Source organism: Lampetra planeri, chromosome 33, assembly GCF_965212315.1.
Source record: "Lampetra planeri chromosome 33, kcLamPlan1.2.h2, whole genome shotgun sequence".
NCBI lineage: Eukaryota > Metazoa > Chordata > Hyperoartia > Petromyzontiformes > Petromyzontidae > Lampetra > Lampetra planeri.
The window spans coordinates 6,328,170-6,351,142 of record NC_136139.1 but is presented as its reverse complement, the minus strand read 5'-3'; the positions used below and the strand labels follow the sequence as shown (position 1 = coordinate 6,351,142).

Here is a 22,973-nt window from a genome sequence, read left to right as displayed (position 1 = left end):
ATTCGGTAACAACAACAAAACACCCCTCAATAATTCAAGAGCGGCAATGCGTGTGAACGCGAGGCGGTGGTCCTTAATAAATATCGCCACGGTGCAGTCCTTAATGAGCCGTCCGCATTTCGGCATCGGAGCCGCAGGTTTGCCGACCCCCCCCCCCCTGGGATTGAGTGCTTCACCCTCGCACGCGTGGGTTTTCTCCGGTGCGCTCACCGTCCCCTCCCATATGTAAACGCTCGTCCATTGGCCGATAAGCGCCACGATATATATGTGGAGGACAGCAGAGCTTGGGAAATTGTTGGCACCCGCTCGTGGCGTGGCTGCCGCATTCCCACTCGTCTTTGGTTCCTGGCGCCTCGGAGCAGAGGTCGCAAAAGGGTTTTGATTCCGTACCCGCACCCGGCCGCGCCAGGGTCGCAAACGGGTACCCGTACCCGGCCGTACCCTACCCGTACCCGACCGGGTACAGGTAGGGTACGGGTATCGGGTACCTGATTGCGACCTCTGGGATGAAGCCATGTTGCAGGCGCAGGTGGGTTGATTCTAGGAACTTGAATTGTGAGAAGAGACAAGACGTAGGGAAATGAGTGCCAAACGGTTACTCACCAGTGACTCACTGTCTACCCGTACCCGGCCGCACCAGGGTCACAAACGGGTACCCGTACCCGGCCGGGTACGTGTAGCCGGGTATCGGGTAGGGTACGGGTATCGGGTATCCGGTTGCGACCTCTGCCTCGGAGTCGTTCTCCCTTTCTCTCTCTCTCTCACTTCCAGAGCGAGCGGATGCCGTGCATCGGCGCGTGACAAGTTAAAACTTTTACCGGCAATCCATTGATCAGCAATCTTTGTTTTTATTTGCAATCGTTGACCTCGCGATCGGAAGACCAGCTATTCTAGCTGCTTAGCTGGCGGTGACAGCTTCACTAACAGCTGTACACGTGTTTCTATTTCAGTGTAAAGTACAATAAATAAAACAACCAAAATATATATTTTAAAAAATGTTTAATAAATACACGATTGTAACATATGCAGATTACAGGCCTAACTTTTATATAACAATAATGAGTGATGATCAGTTTATGGTGATTGCAGTGGTTATAGCACTGCACTACGAGCCCAGCTACCTGAGTTCGATTCCTGGCCACGGCTAATATCAGTGGCGAGCGATACCCGAACCGGTCCTGTGCTCCCCTCCACAACCCCCTTCACCAATCATGCACGAACCGGTGTGGTGAAGTATGGTCAAACGACCCCCCACAACCGACACGGTGTAGGAAGGTCTTCATCCTGAAAGTCGCTTACCAATTTCCGGCTTTATATTTGTTTCCCTTTGGTCGCCACTCTCTGGGTGCCACGATTATAATTGCCTATCTGAGCTAAACGTCAAATGTGTAAGCCGTTTCTATATAACACTGTCTCTATATAACACGGTTTCTGTATATAACACGGTTTCTTTTTCACACGGTTTCTATATAAAACGGTTTCTTAACAACACGGTTTCTATATAACCGGGTTCTAATATAACAGGGTTTCTATATAACACGGTTTCTATATAACACGTGGCATTTACTCCGGTTTCTCCCGTTTCTTCCCACATGAAGCCAAACGCCCACCGATGGAATTGGCCACCAAACATCCCAGTGTAGCAGGACCCTCCTGAAATAAATGGGGTTCTGAGACTCGTTGCGGCTTTCCCGGTGAAACTGGCAATGGACAAAAAATCATGCCTTCGCGCTGGATTACGCGTAACACTTTCCAAATGTGCGCGTTTGTCATCGGGAGGTATTTAATCGACGGTACAGAAGACGACGGGTAGCTGAGCGGAGCTACATACGTGTTTGCATATTTACAAATAAGTGCTCTGTGCTCTGGGTTTGTGTCGTCAGGATTTGACCTTTGAACCTTTGATCAATGTTGTCAGTTATCTACAGGGCGATTCCCCAATAGCAACGCATGTGTTATACTAAAGTAGCGTGTACATTGCATCATCTTCACGAGTTATCCTGGTCCCCTCCACCAGACGTATGGACGGAGCTAATGCACAAACAAATCATTTGGTGATGCTGCTGCCCAAGCACAAACAACAAAGCAACTCAACACATTCATCAATAAAACTGCGGGCCTTAATAATAATAATACATAAAACAGACGACGTTTCAAGCAATGACCCTTCCTCGCGGCACGTTCGTTTCAGGGCAGTGCGACTGACGAATATGTTGGAGCGTCCTTTTGATTGCAGACGACAGGTGAGCGTACGCAGCGCTCGCTGCTACAGATTCGGAGCGCGTGTTGAGAGGGTTACACGCGGGGCTGCAGAACCGAGCGCAGGCGTGGTGACCCTGACGGAGGGCGAAGTGCATTCAGCTGAGCTGCCTGATGGCCCGGATCCACTCGCTGCGCTGAGCTGCTGACGCAGCCTGCAGATAAAATCGGACCTCGTCGGCCGTGATCACCTCGAAGAGGTTATCCTGCACGTTCCCCCTCACGCCTACGAAGAGGGGGGAGGTGGGGGAGACACAGCAGACAGAGACACAGTTATCACGACGCGTACGGGTACGTGCATTTATTTTTAACCAGGAAAAGCTTGGCTAAGGTTTAAAAGAGCTCTTTCAGAACGAGTCTACTTGTGTGTGTGTGTGTTTTTGCGGTCGGGGGCGACGATTCACTATCTGGTTTCCTGTTCAAGTAATTTGCTTATTTGCGAGTAACTTTTTTTTGCTTATAGAGTTCGGCGAGATTTGGACCACAATGCCGGCACATTTTCGAGTGATGCCACGAGATATAGAACGTCCGCTGCAAATCAGACGGCACCGAGTGTTTTGTAGCTAATACACACCAGCCGTATGGGCGATGTCGCCACTGCTAAGTCATCATTGAAGTCATCATTTGTTTCACTTCATCATCGCCGTCGTCCTTGATGTTATCGATATCCAGCCGTAGCATGAGCAAGAGCATTTGCCCTCTCGCGCCGTTATCGCGTCAACTTGGAATGCGCCCGATCTCTGGAAGCTAAGCAGGTTGGAGCCTGAATAGTGCTTTGATGGGTTACTTAAGGGATTACATCTTGAATCATTGCCTCACTTGATACAGCTAATCTGGCTGTGACGGTCCCACCTGATGACGGAGACTTGTGTTGCCTCCGAAACGTCGTGATTTTTGTTTTTATTTTATTTTACTTTCTACGTGACTTTACCGAAAAAACCTAAGAAGTTGATGGGTTACCACTGTGTACAAACAGGTTGCCATAGAGCTTGCGCAGGCTACGTAATGGGGGGCACATAACCCCCCCCCCTCCAGTTTAATTGTTTAAACGTGTTAACAAAAGCAAATTCATGACATCTGGCCAAACATCCGCATTGCTGGAGCAGTACACTCCTGAAAGAGAGATGAGCCTTGAGACTCGTCGAGGTTTTCCTCGGTAAATAACCACACCTGCTTAGCCCGGCATTTACAGATGAAATGAAAACTAAATGAACATGACAAAATGTATTGTTGGAACTTAACCCAATTTAAATTGCACATTTTTTCGTAGTTTTGATGGAGGATAATGATTTATATACATATCCATACAGGAAGGAGGCCTTGATTTAAAGAAAGGCACCTCGAAGAAATAAAGTTCGATTGCTTGATCATGATGACAATGTTAAATTCTTGTCTGGTTAAACGGTGGCAACGACAGGTACAGAGCAAACACCTGTCTCGGTGGTTTGTCTTCGTGTGGCCACGCCGCAGCCAATGTGTCTAGACGCTGGCTGGCTCGAGGTGCGGGGCCGGTGGTCGTGGTTTCTAAATAATGAAATCATGACGGCGGCGGCGGTGGCGGCGAGGTTTTTATTTTTCTTCGGCGGCCGTGCCGTGCCGCGCCATGGCACGGCTGCCCCCCCCTTCCCCCAGGGGAGAATTTTCGCGGTCGTGCCGCCGCTTGTGCTGTTGTTCGGTGCGGCGTCAGAAGTCCGGAGTTCACAGGGAAGCTCCCGGCACGCGGAGCGAGGCGTCGGACAAAAGCGTGACGGGCAACGCGCGGAAACAACGCCGAAAAGCCACATCTGGAGAGGTTTGTGCCGTGCGTGGACGGTGTTCCCCTGCTATTCACCAACTTGGCTATCCGCGAGTTTGGCTCTCCGCCGAATCGCATCTGGAATTGTACGCGACTGCTGCATCGAGAGAGAGAGAAAGGAAGCGATGAGACGAAGCGATGAGAGAGAATGTGACGCGAGAAAGTGATGAGATGAAACGATAATGTGCAACATCACCATCGTTTAAGGTAAGTTAAATTGTCAACAATTATTTAATATTCTTGGTTCTTTCGGTATAGTCACGTAGAAGGGAAACAATAAAATAATAAAAATATAAAACAATAAAATTCTCATGACGTTTTGAGACATTATTTTATATTTTTATTATTTTATTATTTCCCTTCTATGTGACTTTACTGAAAGAACCAAGAATATGAATCCCTGCAGTCACGAAAGCTTTAAATCAAGATGTAAGTTAAATTGTCAACAATTACTTAATACTTACATTTTTTATTTACTTTATGTTTATTTTAACCAACCTTTGTTTGTGTTATAATTTTCATGTATCTAATAGCTTATTCATCGATAGCATTTATTGAAAGTAGTTAATAAAAAAATACGTGTTTTCATACGCCAATATCATTATGCGTGAAATTTGCTTTTCACGATCATCTCCGGAACGTTTCCCTCACGAGGAACGAGAGAATACTGCAGACGAATATAACTGATATAAGAGACTAACATAACGTCTTAATATATCATTATTTAACTTGGTTGTTTTCAGCATGAGGCTCTCGCTAACGGTTTGGAATGTGACCGCCACTCCCTCCCCGTGTCCCGTCTCAACTTGTCAACTCCAGCCTTGTCTATACAAGGGCACAAATGGCCGTTGGGGGTTTGTAGAACATCATCAGCCACGATCGATCCACCGCTGGATGGGGACCTCCCCCAAATCGTGGCCACACCCACTCGAGGGTGAAAGATCTGAATTGTAAGCACACGTGTGTGATGATGATGATATTCACATGATGATGATGATGACCATTGTCTGTGTTCACCTGAAGCAGTTGATGATGATGAGGTTCATGACACAAAATAAAAGTGGCACCATGATCATTATCATCAGGGCGGCGGAATGGTAACACTTGTGCCTCACAGCAAGAATGCCCTGGGTTCAACGCCCAAATCGGGCGCCTTTCTGCGTGGCGTTTGAATGTTTCTCCTCCTGTTCTGCATGGGCTTCCTCTGAGTTCTACGTTTTCCTCCACGACCTAAAACCACGTGCATTGTAACTGGTATTGGCCAAAACATCCCAATGGCTGAACCATTGCCCTGCAAGTTGCTCAATTTTGATGACACACAGCAACAACGTCGCCCCCGGCCCCCCCCCCCACTACTGCACGATCTTCGCAGGACCCGTCCTAGAGAGAGTCTTGAGACTCAGTCACGTCCTTCTCGGGTTAAACCAGCGCAGTAGTAGTAGTAGAGTAACAATAATGAGTCGTGCATTGGCGGCATTTGTGGCTTACCGGGAGGCACCCCTCCGTCGTCCAGCGCCGTGACCAGGCAGCCCCGGACGGGGAACCCCCCCAGAGGGCGTTCGGATTTCTCCTGCACGCACCACAGAGATACATGCACACAGTTAGCGAGCGCCCATTAAGGCCGGCGCCCAAGGCACACGAGCGAGGCGGTGCGGCGGGAGCCACGCGACGCTGCCTGCCGGGCGGCCTGCCCCTCTCTTTCCAGCGTCTCAATAATGTTAACCCACACCGCATTTGAGGCTCAGTCAACCTAGATGTGGCCCACCACAGGTTGTTCTATTACCCAGGACAGGTTCTGACAATGCCACCGTTGTCTTCGCCAACCACACCTGATGTTAGCCATGGCTGCGAATCGAACTCCCGCTATTGGGGTTTGTAGCACAGTGCATTGCAACATGTGGTCGCCGCTCCCCACACACAAGAACACCATGACACATACGAAGACAAAGATCCCCGTATACCCTTTAACAGACTGTCAGGGCAAGTGCTGATAACCAGCGCCTTTTAAGGCCGGCATGGCACATGAGAGGTGGATAGTCAGCACTAAACCCGGCCGCCTTTGTCTCCCTCGTGGTGATATGTTTACACCACATACCCATTTAAGGCTGAATCGACCTAGGGGAGGCCCAGGACCGGTTCAGATATTTGTCTCTGATGTTGGCCATAAGTGAGACTCGAACTCGGGTCGTCGGGCTAAGAGTGCAATCACTGCGCCCCATGCTCGCCACAGATACATGCACGCTGACACTTTAATGAGGTGGGGTAAGGAGGTGAGATGAGGAGGTCACCTTAGTGGGGTCATAGTAGTGCAGGTAAGAGGGTTCTTCTCTCAGGATGAACTTTCTCACTTTCCAGTTCCTACGCCGATGTCCCTGTAACAACACAGTCATCATCATCATCATCAGCAGTGTTATTACCAGTCATGATCATCACCACCACCATGATCATCATTACCACCGTCACGATCAACATCACTATCACGATCATCATCACCATCATCATCACCACGATCATCACAACCACCACAATCATCATCACCGCCACCACCGCCAACAACGACACCAGATTGATCATTGAGGTGTTAGAGAATATGGTCGTGGCTGTGTTGATGGTGGTTATGTTGCTGACACTCATGGTAGTAACGATGATGATGATGGTGGTCGTGGTGATGGTGATGATAATGTTAGTGCTCACGTTGCTGATGAAGATAGTGGAAATGATGATGTCGGTTGTTGTGGTGGGGGTGATAATGATGATGATGATAATGGTTGTGATGAGGATTATAGTGGAAATGACAACGATTTTGTTATGATGTTTATGATCATGCTCGTAGCAGTAATGATGATAGGGATGGTAAGAATAATACTGATGATTATGATGATGGTATTCATCATAATGCTGATGGTTGTGGTGGTAGTGGTGATGATAATGTTGTTGATGATGGTTGTGGCAATGATAATATTGATGGTTGTGGTGATGATAATGATGATAATGTTGTTGATGTTGGTTGTGGTGATGATGATGATGATGATTTTTGAGACTGAAAGGCATTGGACCCGTAACCTTACCTGTTTCATCAGGTAACCCTGCAGAATGATCTTCCCGGAGAATGAGATTCCGTTGATGATCTCTTTGGCCGTAAGCTCCGTGCCAAATTTGCTGTTGTTTTCAGACTGCACAACAAAAGAACAAACGGTGTGCCGTCAATGGGTGCATCAACGCGTCGATCCATTGATTGGTATTCCTTTTCAAAGCACATTTTCTAGACGCACCGCGTTATTAAACGATGGAATTGATTCCTTTGAATCGTGACAATTAATCAAATCGCCGAGTTCAATGCGGCTAACATCAGCGGCAAGTGATGCCTGAACCGTTCCTAGCCTCCACTTTCTCTGAACAGCACCGACCGGCGTGATGAAGTACGATCAAATAGACCCCCTCTTGCCCCCCCCCCCACCATGACCAACACAGCAATGGGGGGAGGCCTTTACCCAACAGTGGATTGACAAAGAACTGTAAGTTAGCCACTGTATAAATAGGCGATGTCAAATCTTCAAGTGCTCGTGCCCATAGACTGCGAGCACCACGGCCATATAAGCAATTTATTGTTTAACCGCTAAAATTGATTGCCGCGCTCGCACAAATTAAGAAATTGATTATTTGTTACGAATTATACCGCAATCGCCCCCACAGTTCTGAAGGAACGCACGAGACGGATGAGAGACGAGAGGGAGACCCGAGTCGTTCAGACGAGACCCAACGTTGCCGCGTTTCGGGCGGCCACTTGCGATCGATTCGCTCGGCCGGTTTTCAATCGGGCAACCTCCGACAGTCACGTCAATATTGGATCATATTGTGTGTGTCCCCCTCCCCATCGCTGTCACTTCGGAAAAACGGACTGACGGACAGACAGACGGATGGGCGGACAGACAGAGGCGATGGATAAACGCTTTCACCCTCGATTGGAAAGTGTTAGAAGACACTCACCAGGCAGTAGAACGCATCGGATCCGTCGAGGAAGCGCTGGGCGAGATCGGGCAGGGAGGCGGCCGCCCTCCCGCGACTGCTGGTCGCCTCCAGGAGGCCGCCCTGCAGAAGCATGGAGGCGAGCAGGGCGGCCTCGTTGCGAGACGGCGCCACCCCGCGTGCCAGCAGCCAGTCCACCACGCTCGCCCCTACACATGCCGGGGGTGGGGTTCGCGTTGGGATCGGGGTTAGGTGGGCCAGGCGGTAGGTTACTCCAACAAGGTTCATAGTCATAAGGCGTCCCCCGGCCGACGTGAGAGTGTGCGTTGATCGTCCTGAAGCGGTGATGGAAACTCCGCATTGCTGTGACGGGGGCAGGATGACGGTTGGCATTCCACAAATGGGAACTCATTTGATTGGTAGGCAGGTAGATGGTTAACTAGGCAGGTCCAGTAGACCAGTAGACAGGCAGGTAGAGAGACAGACAGCCAGGTAGACGTACAAGTAGACAGGCCAGTATCAACGTGGATAGGGATGCAGATAGGTCAGTCAACAAGTAATTACGTACTATTTTTGTTAGATTGAAAGGGTGTCCACAATGTCAAGTGACCATACATAGCAAACACGTAGTGTAGGAGTTGGTAGGCAGGTAATGGAGTAGACACGCAGACAGACAGATAGGTAATGGAGTAAACAGGTAGTAAGTATCGATTTAAAGCTTTCGTGACTGCAGGGATTCATCTTCTTGGTTCTTTCGGTAAAGTCACGTAGAAGGGAAGTAATAAAATAATAATTTATCTTTTATTTTATTATGTTTTATTTGTATTATTTTATTACTTCCCTTCTACGTGACTTTACCGAAAGAACCAAGAAGAGGTAGTAAGTAGGTAACAAGGTAACGTATGCAGGCAAGCGAGGCGCCTTACCTGTGAAGCAGTGCCGGTAGGTGACGCTCTGCTCGTGATGAGACTCGGACGCGATCCCCAGCGCGGTGTCCTTCATCTTCTCCACCAACTCCCTGGGCACGCAGCAGCCAGGGAAGGCGCGCGTGAGCGCACGGGTCGCCCCAGACAAGGTGGAACCGCAACCGGTAAGCAGCGTCAGCGGGCACGTAAGCCAGCGGGCAGGTAGGCAACCAGAGACAAAAACGGACAGGCAGGTAGACAGACCAGACAGGTCGGCAGGCGGCCGGCTGGACTCGCGGACACGTAAGGAGATTTGCAGGGTTGGTAAAGATGGAGAAAAACAGGAAGGTCAGCAGGCAGGTAGCTGTGTAGACGGAAAGGCACTCAGTCATGCAAGCCGAGAAGCGGTGAGGTAGGCAGACAGACGGACAGGAGAGTCGAGAGATATCCTGGTAGGCAGGCTGATATACTGCTAGCGTGGTGGGCCGATAGCTATGCAGGCAGGTAGAGAGGTCGGCAGGCAGAACTGTGGACAGGTAGGTAAGCAGATAAGCAGGCGCGTAGGTGAGCGGACAGGCAGACGGGTCCACCAGCTTGCCGGTACTCACGCGAGGTTGACATTGGGCCCGGTCAGCGATGGGCTGTGTGCTTGGGGTGAGGGAGTCAGGGACTGCGGGGGGCTGTTGGGGCTGCCCCCGACCGAGATGCCCAACGCCGCGTGGATGTCCGCAACCCACGAGTCGCGCTCCTCGCGGCTCGACGGCTGCAAGTAGAAGCTCCCCTTGTCCGGCACCTGGAGCTTGAACACCGTCTGGAGGGGTTGGGGAGGGGGGCAGAGCGGCGAGCGGCGTTGGCAAGCGGCGTGCCTCTGGGATGCAGCGTGGGCATCGGGCCCACGATCACGCGTGGTGAAATTCCATCATGGCGTTCGTCAATAACGCCGTGGCCCTACAATGAGAAACTATATGTGCATGGCCAAAAACAGTAGAATGGCAGAAGTTTCTCAATGGCTGTACCATTTGAGAGAAATGTTCATCGCACGACGGCCAAATTTACTTTTTTTATTTAGTTCAGTGAGCTCGAATTTAGATACGTTAAGTACAGAATCAGATTTAGCGTGATGTTTTTTTTTTAAATCTGTGTTCAGTCATTGGTGACCAGGCTGAGACCATCGCCTCACTGCACTCAAGAACCCGGTTCAATCGAACCCAGGGTCTCAGCAGTGTCGGCTCAAGCGCTGTTAACCATGAGGGCTGATGTCACTCCCTTTGCAGCTTGCACGTTCGGCAGCGAACTGAACAAGAAAACATCACAGAGAGTGGCGTAGCTGTCGAGGAGTGTAAAGGCTGTGCAACTGCACCATGGGTCGGAGGGGCACAAGGCACTTGGGTCAACAAAACAGGCTAAAAACATTGAACAGGGCACCCCCATGCATTGAATTAACTGCACCAGGGGCCCACGCCAACCACGCTAAAGGCCACCAGTTGAAGATGCAGTCAGCATGTCGTGTTGGTTGGCACGCGTGCGCAGGATGGAGCAGCAGGAGGTAAGGTCACCGACACTGGCATTGGAGTGCCACACGGAGGTAGGTGACCAAGGGGAAGACCTCAAGTCAGACAGTGATGGTGGTGGTGGTAACAAGGCTGTCAAAGTGGTCCTTGAAGGATATATTTGTCCGTGTCGCAAGGCAGAAACCTAGAGTAGTGCGAGGATGGAAACGAGGCTCGAGTGGAGGGCTTGTGTTGACTGTGCAACAAAATGTGGCATTTACCAGAAGGAAGGAAATGGTAGCGAGATTTGGTGGCATCGACGGTCAGTGCTGTGGTTAGAGTGCCACGCTCGCAGTTGGAAAGTTACGGGTTAAGGCGGCCAGTGAAGGGGCCCACTCAGCAAGTCATCCCGCTTGATGTTGATAAATACAATATTAGCACAACTTTGTATGAGTGCATCGGTGTGTTTTTGTCCCGTAACAGCACTTGCTCTGGCCACGGAGATGTGTCATTGGCATAGGAGAGATTTTGGGCTGAGTGTAGTGCAAAACCAGGACTTAAAACAACCAACTGATTAAAAGAAAACTGACGGTGGCTGAGTGCCTCAGAGATCCTGGATTTTAATTCGGGTTTCGGCTTGCCCAGAATTATAAACTAACTTCCCAAGTGTAGCGAGTTGATGCTATCAGCCGGGTCACCAATGTCCGTACACCAAAAATGCGATCGCGTTCATCTCCTTTCCCTCCATTAGTTTAATTGTTTTCTAGCTTTGAGAATAAAATATATTCCTGGGTTTACTGCCATGCGCTGACCATACACCTACAGGAGTGTGTTAGAAAGTAGGCCTCGTGTTTTAAGGGCTCTCATAAGTAGGTCTACGATGTGTTCTTATGCAAGATGTTCTCTAACACACGGGGTGATGTAATGCCCCTTGCGGAGAGCGTTAAACGGATTCTTCGTCTCAAGAAACGACTTGGAATGAAATTGGTAGAAACGAGATACAGACTGCAGCAGCGGTATCGCCTAACGATGGGGTGGGTGGGGGGGAACTAAAATAATAAGCACACGTTCAATCGTTATGGAAAATATTGCACGTGCTCTTGGCACTCGGAATTTTTTCGGACAAAAAAAATATTAATCGAGGGAAAAAATCGCTGAGTTGTTGGAACGTGACCAAACTTGGTCAGTGGGTCTTGGAATCGGTGACCTCATGGGCGGTGTGGGGAGACATGGGAACACGGAGACTCGAGGCAGGGAGACGCGGGGACAAAGGAGCACGGGGACAAAGATGTAGAGACAGGGAGACCTGAGGTAGAGAGATGTGGGAATATGTGGGGACAGGGAGACTTGAGACGTGTGTATGATAATTGGTTTTTTACCCTTTGATCTGGCAACAAAACTGACACCTTGTTTTACAAGGAGTCATGTTTGCATAGACCACAATACCTGCAGTCATAATGCAAACAAAAAACATAACTCTGATAATGTAAAAAAAAGGTTTCAGTTTTGTTGCCAGATAAAAGGGTAAAAAAATAATTATCGTATTTTTTACTGGCAAATGAGGTTCCAATGGTGTACGTGTGTGTATGTTGAACTTATTTCCCAGCATACGTTCCCAAAACGTGCTCATCGGAGGTTCGAGATAGGGAGCCCACGGGACGAAGATAAGCGGGGACGGGAAATATTGAGACAGGGAGACATGGAGGCACAGGAAGACTTGAGGCCGTTCAAATATACGTGTGCAAAGCAGATGATGAGAACACACATAGATGTGGACAGACGGCAAGACGCAGGGAGACAGCGGGACAGATGAGGACACAGCTGCTGGTGGGGGTGGGGGGTACTTGGGGCCACTGAGACGCGGTCTGCACACGCTGTGACCACACGGTAAGAGTTTCCAGATGAAGTCTGTCGCTACGTCATCCACACCTCCCACCGCCTCCCTCCGCTCCGGCCTCAGCGGCGGCCACCATTCTCAATCGCCTCTGTGTCTCCGCGTGGAGCCGGCCACGCGTGAGAAGAGGGGACTTTTGTTTCAAAGTCCAACTCCGGCTCACAGAGGGAAACATTGTAACGTCGTCGGCTCTGCGTGCAGACAGTGGATCCGTGCATGCATACGACGTATGCATTAATGAATGAGCCCCCGATGCATCTGCGTGTATGAATGTAACACTGTGTGTACGAAACACTAAATAGTATGTGAACGCGCATGTGTGGGGGAGCTGTGGTGCAGTGGTCACCAGCATTGCACTGCACTACCAACCCGGCGGCCCGAGTTCGACTCGCGACCGATGTCAGGAGCGAATTTTTGAACCGGTCCTGTGCCTACCCTGAGGTCGACTCAGCCTTAAATTAGTATATGGTGCGGTGTTTTAAACAGTGGGGAGACAAAGACGGCCGGGCGTGGTGTTTGCCACCCACTCCACCCTGGGGTGGGAGCGGCCCTAATGGGTGCTCACGAAAAGCACTTGCCCCAACAGTCTGTTAAAGGCTATACGGGGAAGCTTTTTCTTTGCATTTGCATGTATCTTCTCAGTTTCAGTTTACAGTTTCATGTATTATTAGCAGAGGTGGGACAAAGTCATTGTTATGCAAGTCCAAGTCGAGTCGCAAGTCATCAAATTCATGACTCGAGTCTGACTCGAGTCCAAGTCACATGACTCGAGTCCACATCTCATAGGTGGGACAAAGTCATTGTTATGCAAGTCCAAGTCGAGTCGCAAGTCATCAAATTCATGACTCGAGTCTGACTCGAGTCCAAGTCACATGACTCGAGTCCACACCTCTGATTATTAGGCATAACCCTGTGAGCCACGTGGCTCTTGACTCGGGTGCAACCGCAACAAACAAAAATATGAACAAGAAACATCTTAAAGTGACGATTTAAAGCTTTCGTGACTGCAGGGATTGATCTTCTTGGTTTTTTCGGTAAAGTCAGGTAGAAGGGAAGTAATAAAATAATAAAAATAAAAATCAGACGCTGTCTCCCCAACAGACGTGGTCTTCACCTGAGGACGGCTGCTTGCGTTGTGGCCGAAACGTCGTGAGAATTATTTTTATTATGTTTTATATTTATTATTTTATTACTTCCCATCTACGTGACTTCACCGAAAGAACCAAGAATATCTTAAAGCGACTACACGCAACAGAAAAATCCAGGGGGAAAAAAAACAGCAAAGTCTTCCAGAACAAACACCGCATACTCACGGTGCGGTTGCTGAATTCCAGGCAGGGCGATTCAACCGTGACCCCTTGCAGTGGGAAGGAGCCCTTCAGCGACATGGGGCTGCCCCCTCCCTCTCTCCGGTAGTAAAGGATCTGGTTCGAGTCCAGGACGAACCAGCGAGCCTTCCAGTTGTGAACAACGTGACCCTGTGGGGTGGGGAAGGGGGGGGGGCGTCAGTAGAACATGAGCACAACAATAATGTGACGACCAGCGTGGTGAAGTATGGACAACTTTGGCCGCCTAGGTTCCTGGAGTTCTGGGACAGAATTCCACGTGGGGGGTAGGGGGGCTTTATTCTGGCTGCTGATTTCAGACCAAACCACTGCGCCACCGCTCCCCACGTATAAGACAGACCCCCCCCCCTCCCCCCACATATCCTCGAGCAGGCTATTGGGGTAAGGGCTGTTCGCGAGCAAGTGTTAAGAGTGGTGCCGGGGTAAAACCCACGTACGGCAGCATGTGTCTTCTCACGGCCGATGTTCGCACGGTGCATCAGACATTAATTTAAGGCTGGGTAGACCTAGGCGAGTCCGAGGACCTGTTCAGATAATCGCCGCTGATGTTATCCGTGACCGACAATCGAACTCAGGTCGCCGGATTTTGTTGCGTTTAAACGCTGCCAGGCTGGCCTGGGAGTCAGAATTATCGGCGTAAGGCACTACCACTAGACTACAAGAGGCGCCTATCCACGACAATCCTATATGATTGCACCCTGTGCTGCACTAACGTACCGTCCTCAATGACACCTGGTAACGCTACGCGTTAGTCTTCATAAGGTCGCACTCATTACCCACAAAGTGCGTGCCACAAAATGAACCACAATACCTCGCTGATCTCGTCAAGGAGCATAAACCATCATCACGCGAACTCCGCTCATCCTCGCAACAGCAACAGCTGTTGGCTCAGCCATCAAACTAAGACGGTCACCGCATCGCGCCCTTTCAGATGCGCTTCTGCGGCCGTCTGGAACGCTCTTCCTTCCGATATTAGGAAGCCATTGGAGCTATGCACTTTTAAATTTAGAGTGACAAACACATTTCTTTAGAACTGCTTTGTGTGTTTTAGTGTGTTGTCTTTCTCCCCACAACCCCGTACTAGCACGGCTGGCTACGTACGGCGCGAAAGAAGTTCAAAAACAGTACATACATAAACACGCGTCTCGCATAGCCACCGCACACAGGCGCACGAGGAGGAGAACGGTGGGCGGGGTGGGGTGATGCGTCGTGCCAAATTCATTCCTTCGAGTTCCCGACTGCTCCAGATGAAATGAAGCGTTCACAGCGCCCAACGACAGCAGCGCGCAATGTCAACAACACACACACAGTCGTCTCCTCCTGTTCACAACCATTATACAGTCGGTGGAAATTCCTCGTTACTATGGCGGGCGCCAAATATCCCACCGCACTTTAACAAAAAACAAGGAGCAACCCGCGTGCGAGGCAACGTGAAACTGGCGAATGAATGAATCACGAATGAAGAAGACTCACCCTTTTCACGAGGAACCCTTCGCGAGTCACTGCCATTTCGTCGACGTAAAACTGGCGCAGGAATTCGTTTGAAATAAGCGCGGCACGGTTGTCCTCGAGTTGCTTCTGCGATTGCTGCCGTAAAGATTGTGAGTTCTGCACGGATTCGATGCGCACTGCCGAGGCGCGGACGCAGTCTTTGAAACCCCGAGACGCAGCTGGGAAATCGCGCAGTGCCGAGCCTCCAAACCGCGCACCGTTTAAGGGCACACACACACGCGCGCGCGCACAGACAGCTGCTCAGACGAATGACTCTCGCCTGCTTCTTATATAGCAATATACACGCACACTCGAGCTCACGCCACCAGCTCATACGCTCCGCCTTGTGATTCATGATGCCGCTCACTCACTCACTCAGTGGGTGGGTGGGGTGGAGGAACATTTTTTTTCTCTCTCATTAGCAGCGTGGTTGAGCTGTCTGGGATGAACATATCCGGCCCGTGACCTCATTTCATTACCCACCCCCTCCGCCTCCCCATCATGATCTTCCACCCACCCGCTACAAAAGGGACCAACCGCATAACGAAACGAGCCGCGAACGACGCAGAGAAGAGGAGTGTAGGGTTTGATCGCGATGGGGACTCGAGCGATTCGAGGCGCTTGCGATATTTCAGCTCCTTGGGTGCCGTTGTGAGCGACCTTTGTGAAATTCTGTGGCGTCGTCGTCTTTTGCGCGTCACCGCAAGCATACTCGCCGGACTAGTCGGGAACACACCGCACACACACACACAACTGCGTGGCGAATTTAAACGCGCTCAATCACTTCCGTGGCTGCACTGGCCGATGTACCGGCGCGTGCGTGTGTAGGGGAGCGGTGGTGTAGCGGTCAGCGCGCTGCGCTACGAACACGGCGACCCGGGTTCGATTCCCCGCTCACGGCCAACACCGGTGACGATTATCTGAACCGGTACCTGGGCCTCCCCTAGGTCGACTCAGCCTCAAATGAGTACCTGGTGCGATGTGTAAACATCGCCACTAGGGAAACAAAGGCGGCCGGGCGTCGTGTTGGTCACCCACCCCCTCGTGTGCCGTGACGGCCTTTATAGGTGCTCGCTAACAGCACTTGCCCCGGCAGTCTGTTAAGGCTATACGGGGGATATTTGTCTTTGTGTTAATGCTGTGGCCTACCAAAGATATTTGGAAATGCGAATACGTACTCAGGAATGATGAGGTTATCCTCCCTCTCATCCCGTGGGTAAGAAGATTATGTGATTGTGTGTGGGTGTCATTCAAGTGCTGTTAGCTAGCACCTATCAAGGAGGTGCTACGTCATGAAAGAAAACTTATATGTGTACACATCCCAATACCAATGGCTACATAGTACCACTGGACGCACTGCGTTGGCATAGCGGTTAGACCGCTCCCGAACACGGCTGACATCAGTGGCGAGTGATATCCAAACCATTCCCGGTGGGCGGTCCCTTCCACGAACCCCCCACTTGCCAGCATGGTTTGTACGTATGTATGTTGAACGTCTTTCGCACCGTACGTACGTGCTAATCAGAGGTGTCAGGGAAGGACAACAAACTAAGCACAAAAGGCAGTTCTAAAGAAAGGAGTTTGTCAATCTAGATGATGATTTAAACGTGCATAGCTCCAGTGGCTTCCTAATATCGGAAGGAAGAGCGTTCCAGACGGCCGCAGAAGCGCATCTGAAAGCGCGCGATGCAGTAACCATCTTTGTTCGATGGTCAGCCAACAGGTGTTGCTGCTGCGAGGATGACCGGAGTTCGCGTGGTGATGGTTTATGCTTCTTGACGAGATCAACGAGGTGTTGTGGTTCATTTGTGGCTCAGACCTTGTGTGAGGGATGGTCAAGACAAAGGCAAGTGCTGTTAGCGAGCACCTTCGAAGGCTGGCACGGCACACAAGGGCCGCCTTTGTCTCCCTAGTGGCAATGTTTTACGCACCGCACCAGGTACTCATTTGAGGCTGAGTCGAATCTCGGGGAGGCCCAGAACCGGTTCAGATAATTGTCACTGGTTCGCCAGGTTCATAGCACAGCGCACTAACCGCTATACTAACCGCTCCCCACATGGTTTGATCAAACAACTCCTACGACCAACACGATGCGGGGAGCCGTTAATCTAGCAGTGGATTGACAAAGGGCGATTGATAATAAATATTGCATTATGTGCATCATCGTCAGACACACACAGACACCCCGCACAGACTTTGTGCTCTGCAGAGGCAAGTGCTGTCAGCGAGCACCTATTGATGTCTTCATGGGGCGATATATTTCATAAAATACAATGTACTGTATATATATGTTTGTGTTTAGTGTGTCCAATAATAATGTATTTAAACAGGCAATGTTGAAACACACGTACAGTCCTTTAAACGTCAATCCACTGCTGGATGAAGGTCTCCCCCGCGGTATTTTACCACAGTTCATCACACTGGCCAGTCCCGCGCGGGTGCTAGCGTATAGCGGTTGGGCATAGACGTGGGCGCATAGACGTAGTACTAAAGTACTGTGCAACAATTTTAATTAGCTTTACCCGCACACTGCTGCCGCCGCTGCCGCCCGCAACATATCTCCTCCACCCGCAGCAGACTGCGTTTATTTCATGCAGGGGTGGCCACCCCACCCAGCATCCAGGAACGCACTTGTCCAGGCTTCACAATCAAGCAACTCACGATACACGTGTAGTGACATAGAATCGGTCACGTAGCAGCATAGCGCTGGCTGCTGGTAGGGAAGGGGGTCTGCAGCTCACAGCAGCCCTGACTGACAGCAGGCCACGTGATCGACCGGAGAAGGATCTCGGGGAAAGGTCACGGAAGGGTCACATCGAGAACCCGCTAGTAGGTTCCAGAAGGGGGGCGTGGCCGGGGGCGGAGCCAGGCCACACTGACAGTGTAGTGGTGATAACTACTCGCTGTTCGCGAGCGGATCGTAAACAAGGTTTTCCCGATCAATCAAACGGTCAGGGTCAAATGGGGTGAGGTAGGATCCAAACGCCAGATTGGGGAGGACCAATCGGAGGGTTCCACAAGGTGGCCGGGGATTGGACAATCCGGCCACGAACAGGTATAAAAGCCAGAGCGCTGAGAGCTCTAGGCCAATTCTGCTACACGAAGACCCAAGTCGGCCGAAGACATCTAGGACCCTGGACCAAGACCTCCAGCCCTTATCAGAGCTAGGGCTCAGTGTAACCAGTGGTCGGGGAGAGATCCCCTAGGTCCAGCCAGAGGACGCTGGGATAGCAGGGAGATTAGAGAGCCTGCAAGGTCCGGAGGCTGCACCTCCTCAGGCTAACGGGTGAGGGGACCATATACCCCTTTGTGTGATAGGGACTGTGTATTAAGACAATAAACAGTGTGTGCCATAAAGAAGTTTAGAAGTCCGTCCTTTACAACACTACAACAGTAAAAGAGGGGCCCGGGATGGGACCTCGGGGCTGTCGTGTGGAGTGGGATCTCGGCGTTCTGCTGCTGGAGTCTTCACCATCTCGGTGTCGCCATCCAGGCAGTCTACCAGCTGCCCTGGCTGGGAACCGTAGTCACTAAGCGTTACTGTCAGGCCGCGTTAATAAACACAGAGTGCCTCCTCCTACTCTTAGTGTCTCTGACTCGCTACATATGCTTCACGCCGCTTCGCTTATCGAGGTATATATGACACGAACTCTGGTTATCGAGATTAGGGGGCGGGGGATGAAGGCATCGCCGGACCACCGAGTCACGCAGTTTGTCGTGGAGGCCAGACGATAACAACACAGCGCCAACAAAACTAGAAAAAAACAATCCAAAATCCATCTGCTCTCGTTTCTCTCGCCCACTTCTCAGCAAATACGCCGGAACATTCTTTCACAATGCGTTTTCCACATTCAGCGGGTCCGGAAAGAGAACCATCAAGACGTCATTAAATAACAATAATAGTCGGAGTAGTTATGAATAAATTTCGTTATATTTTTTGATTTAAAGCTTTCGTGACTGCAGGGATTCATCTTCTTGGTTATTTCGATAAAGTTACGTAGAAGGGAAATAATAAAGTAAAACATAATAAAATAATTCTCACGACGTTTCGGCCAAAACGCAAGCAGCCGTCCTCAGGTGAAGAACAGGTCGGTCGGAAAGACAGCGTCTGAATGTTATGAATAATTAGGATACTAATCATGATAGCGTAGTCATGTTGTTGGTGGTTTGCAGCGGAGGCGCAGTGGCTGAACCGGTGCTGAGCCGTTTGGTGGCGGTGCGTTAAACAATGCCACTGGGGAGAGACAAAGACGGCCGGGCATGGGGCCGGCCGCTCCAACCCCCTTTGTGCGCTGTCGGTTTAACAGCACTTGTCCCAAAATGGTCTGTTAAAGGCTACACGGGAGATCTTTGTCTTTGTGAAAAAAAAGTGAAAGCATGCGTTTGAGAGTGTATGGATGTTTGGCAGACACAATGTTCGTGTGTGCGTGTGTGTGTGTGTGCATACACAGGGCCTCCCCTAGGTCGACGCAGCCTCAAATGAGTACCAAGTGACGATGCGTAGAAAGCATCGTCACTCGGAAGACAAAGGCGGTCGGGCGTGGCGCTGGTCACCGACCCCCCTTAGTGGACCGTTGCCGGCCTTCACAGGTGCTCGCTAACAACAGCACTTGTTCTAACAGCCTGCTGAAGACTATACGGGGGCATCTTTGTCTTTGTCGAGGGTGTGGTGTGTTGTGGACGCGCGTCTGTGGTTGTGGGACACGACAGCGGTGAGCGCGCCGCGCTACGAACCTGGCAATCCGGGTTCAGCCAGCAGCAGCGACAATTCCACCGTGTAACAAAAACAAAATGTGTCACTGGGTAGTAAGTGTTATTTAATTATGCCTCAAAGAGTACAGAAAATGGCTATTGTTCCCCACAAAACTTTGCTTTTGTGACCAGGACAGTGATATTTTGAATTGTATCTATTTTCACTGAGAAAACGCGGTGTGCACTTGTGTCATTCCTTCATGTAAAGTCCTGTTCACAAAAGCAAAGTTTGTGGGGAATAATAACCATTAAAAAAAATACTTTTTAGGCATAAGCAATAAAAAAAAGTAACACGTAGTACACAGGAACACATTTTTTGTTACATAGTGTTATCTGTATCGCCCTCCCCTAAGTCGACTCAGCCTCAAATGAGTCCTGTAGCTGGTGCAGTATATACACATCGCAACTAGGGAGACAAAGGCGGCCGGGCGTGGTGCTAGCCACCCACCCCCACGTGCTCGCTAGCTGCACTTGTTCCAACAGTCTGGGAAAGGCTACACGGGAGATCTTTGTGTCTACGAGACGGGGCGTGACTGCGTGGGAGAGACATGGGGGGCACCGCGTGTGTGTGTGTGTTTCTTGTATGTGTGTAAGAAATACAGACTGTGCGAGAGACAGTCGGGGGTGGGTGTGTGGGTGTGACTGTGTGCGAGTCAGACTGTGTGGGAGGGACACACAGAGTGTGTGTGTGTGATTGTTTCACGCACGTGTAAGACTTGCAAGACAGACTTGTGCGTGTGTGTGTGCGTGTGTGCATGACATTGTGCGTGTGTCGGTGAAAGTGAGATCGTCGGTTAACATCAGCGGCGATTATCTTCATCAGCGATGGGGAGACAAAGGCGGCCGGGGCTGGTGCTGGAAACACCACCCCCTCGTGTGCGTGTCAGGCATTCAAAGGTGCTCGCAAACAGCACTTTACCCTCAATCTTAATTTTGGAGCTTTCGTGACTGCATGAATTATTCTTTGGTTCTTTCGGTAAAGTCACGTATAAAGATAAACAATAAATAAAATAATAGCATACTACGACGTTACGTCGTAGTATGCTATTACGTCGTAGTATGCTATTCTTTTATTTATTGTTTATCTTTATACGTGACTTTACCGAAAGAACCAAAGAATAGCACTTTACCCTCCCTGATAGTCGGTACGGCTAAAGGGTGCGGTGGTCTTGGTTTTGTAAACTGATCGTTCTGTTCGCTGTGACCCTGAATAGAACAATATGTTTGTGCGTGTATCTTTTTTTTTGGTAACGATGGTCTATCGTCACGGGTAATGACGGGAACGACAGCCACGTGGGAACTGAAATGATCGGAGAGCTTCGTCCGCCGAAGAGATGGAGCGATAAAGAAAAAAATCATCTCGTGCGCATGTGGTAGTGGATTAAATACATCACGCGGGGTCGCGAGAGATGGGTGGGGGGGGGCAGTGAATCTGATGATGATGATGATGATGAAGACGACGACGATGATGATGTATATGACCATGTAAGGGGCCGTCCATAAATGACGTCACGCACTTAGGGGGGGGGGTCAGACATTTGTGACGATGTGTGACGAGGGGGGGGGGGGTTTGAGAAATGGGACGTCACATCAAAATGCGCAAATTAAAATAAATATAGACAACACGTTCTACTTAATTAAAGACTTTTTAATAAATGTTGTCTTCTACAACATCAGAGTGCAGCGCCACATTAAATACGCACTACAATGACAATAGTTTAAAGCGACTTGAAGCTTTGGGGGGGGGGGCAGAGCTTTGTGACGTCATATTTGAGGAGGGGGGGGGTCTGACTTTTTGTGACGCCGTGTGACGAGGGGGGGGGGTCAAAAGTCGTCTAAAATTTCGTGACGTCATTTATGGACGGACCCTATGACCATGTAAGTCCACCGCGTGGCACACGCAGTGCGTCACGCACGTGAGGAGAGGCTTCGGGAGTTTCCGGCCTGCGGGGGCGGTGGTGCGACCGCGTGGCTCCAGGCCCAGACGCATCTCCTCGGCAACGGCAACAGCTAACAAATCAACAGCTGTCACATCTTATTGGTTCTTTCGGTAAAGTCACGTAGAATGGAAATAATAAAATAATAAAAATAAAACAATTCTCACGACGTTTCGGCCACAACGCAAGCAGCCGTCCTCAGGTGAAGAACAGGTCTGTCGATGAGACAGAGTCTGAATGACACGTCCTAGGCTTGGAGCGTCTATTTAAGCTGGGAGGGAGGAGGAAGAGCACCTTGACAAAATAATTTGCATATCAAGAGGAATTTTAGCATATCTATGGGAAATGCAGATATGCGACTAGTACTACTTGTGAAATGCGTAGGAGGGTTGGCGGGGGGGTTTAAAGTCATGTTTTGCCCGTGCAAAACATGACTGTCACATCATCATCATCCTCCTCCTGATCCTCATCATGTTCACTGTCACCCTCGTCATCATCCTCAGCGCCATAATCATCATCATTATGATCATAATCATCATAATCCAAAGCATCGTCCTCATTGTCATCAATAGCAGCATCATCATAATTCACATCTTTCGATTTAAAGCTTTCGTGACTGCAGGGATTCGTAGTCTTGGTTCTTTCGGTAACGTCACGTAGAAGGGAAAAACAATAAAATAATAAATAATAATTACTTTATTGTTTTTTTTAAGTCACGTAGAAGGGAAAGCAATAAAATAATAAAATAATAATTAGTTTTTGTGTTTTCCCTTATACGTGACTTTACCGAAATAACCAAGAATATAATTTACATCATCATCATCCTCATTCTCCACATCAGCATCATCATCCTAATCCTCATCATCCTCATCCACGCCCTCATCATCGTCATGATCATCCTCATCATCGTCCTCACCATCACACCATCGCACCATTATCACCATCATTCTTGTAATCTTCATCACCATTCACATCGTTTTCCTCATTCTCCTACATCATCACCATCCGGATCTTTATCCTCGTCATCATGGATGAGTGAGGTCATCATGACTTGACTGTCATTTATTTATTCATCATGACTTGACTGTCATTTATTTACCATGGAAAAGCCTCACAAACCCACGCTAACGAGCGTGGT

At 49.8% G+C, this 22,973-nt stretch overlaps 1 protein-coding gene across 1 annotated transcript; it reads right to left on the bottom strand.

Moving 5' to 3' along the window:
* Positions 1–982: 982 nt before the first annotated feature.
* Positions 983–15,423, bottom strand: LOC144729692 (pleckstrin-2-like). Its single transcript, XM_078610123.1, has 9 exons — positions 15,129–15,423; positions 13,623–13,787; positions 9,534–9,736; positions 8,947–9,038; positions 8,042–8,229; positions 7,123–7,227; positions 6,343–6,426; positions 5,543–5,624; positions 983–2,485 (listed from the first exon to the last, which is right to left on the bottom strand). Exons 1-9 carry the CDS (start codon positions 15,162–15,164, stop codon positions 2,358–2,360), a joined length of 1,083 nt encoding a protein of 360 aa, XP_078466249.1. The 5' UTR covers positions 15,165–15,423; the 3' UTR covers positions 983–2,357.
* Positions 15,424–22,973: the final 7,550 nt, after the last annotated feature.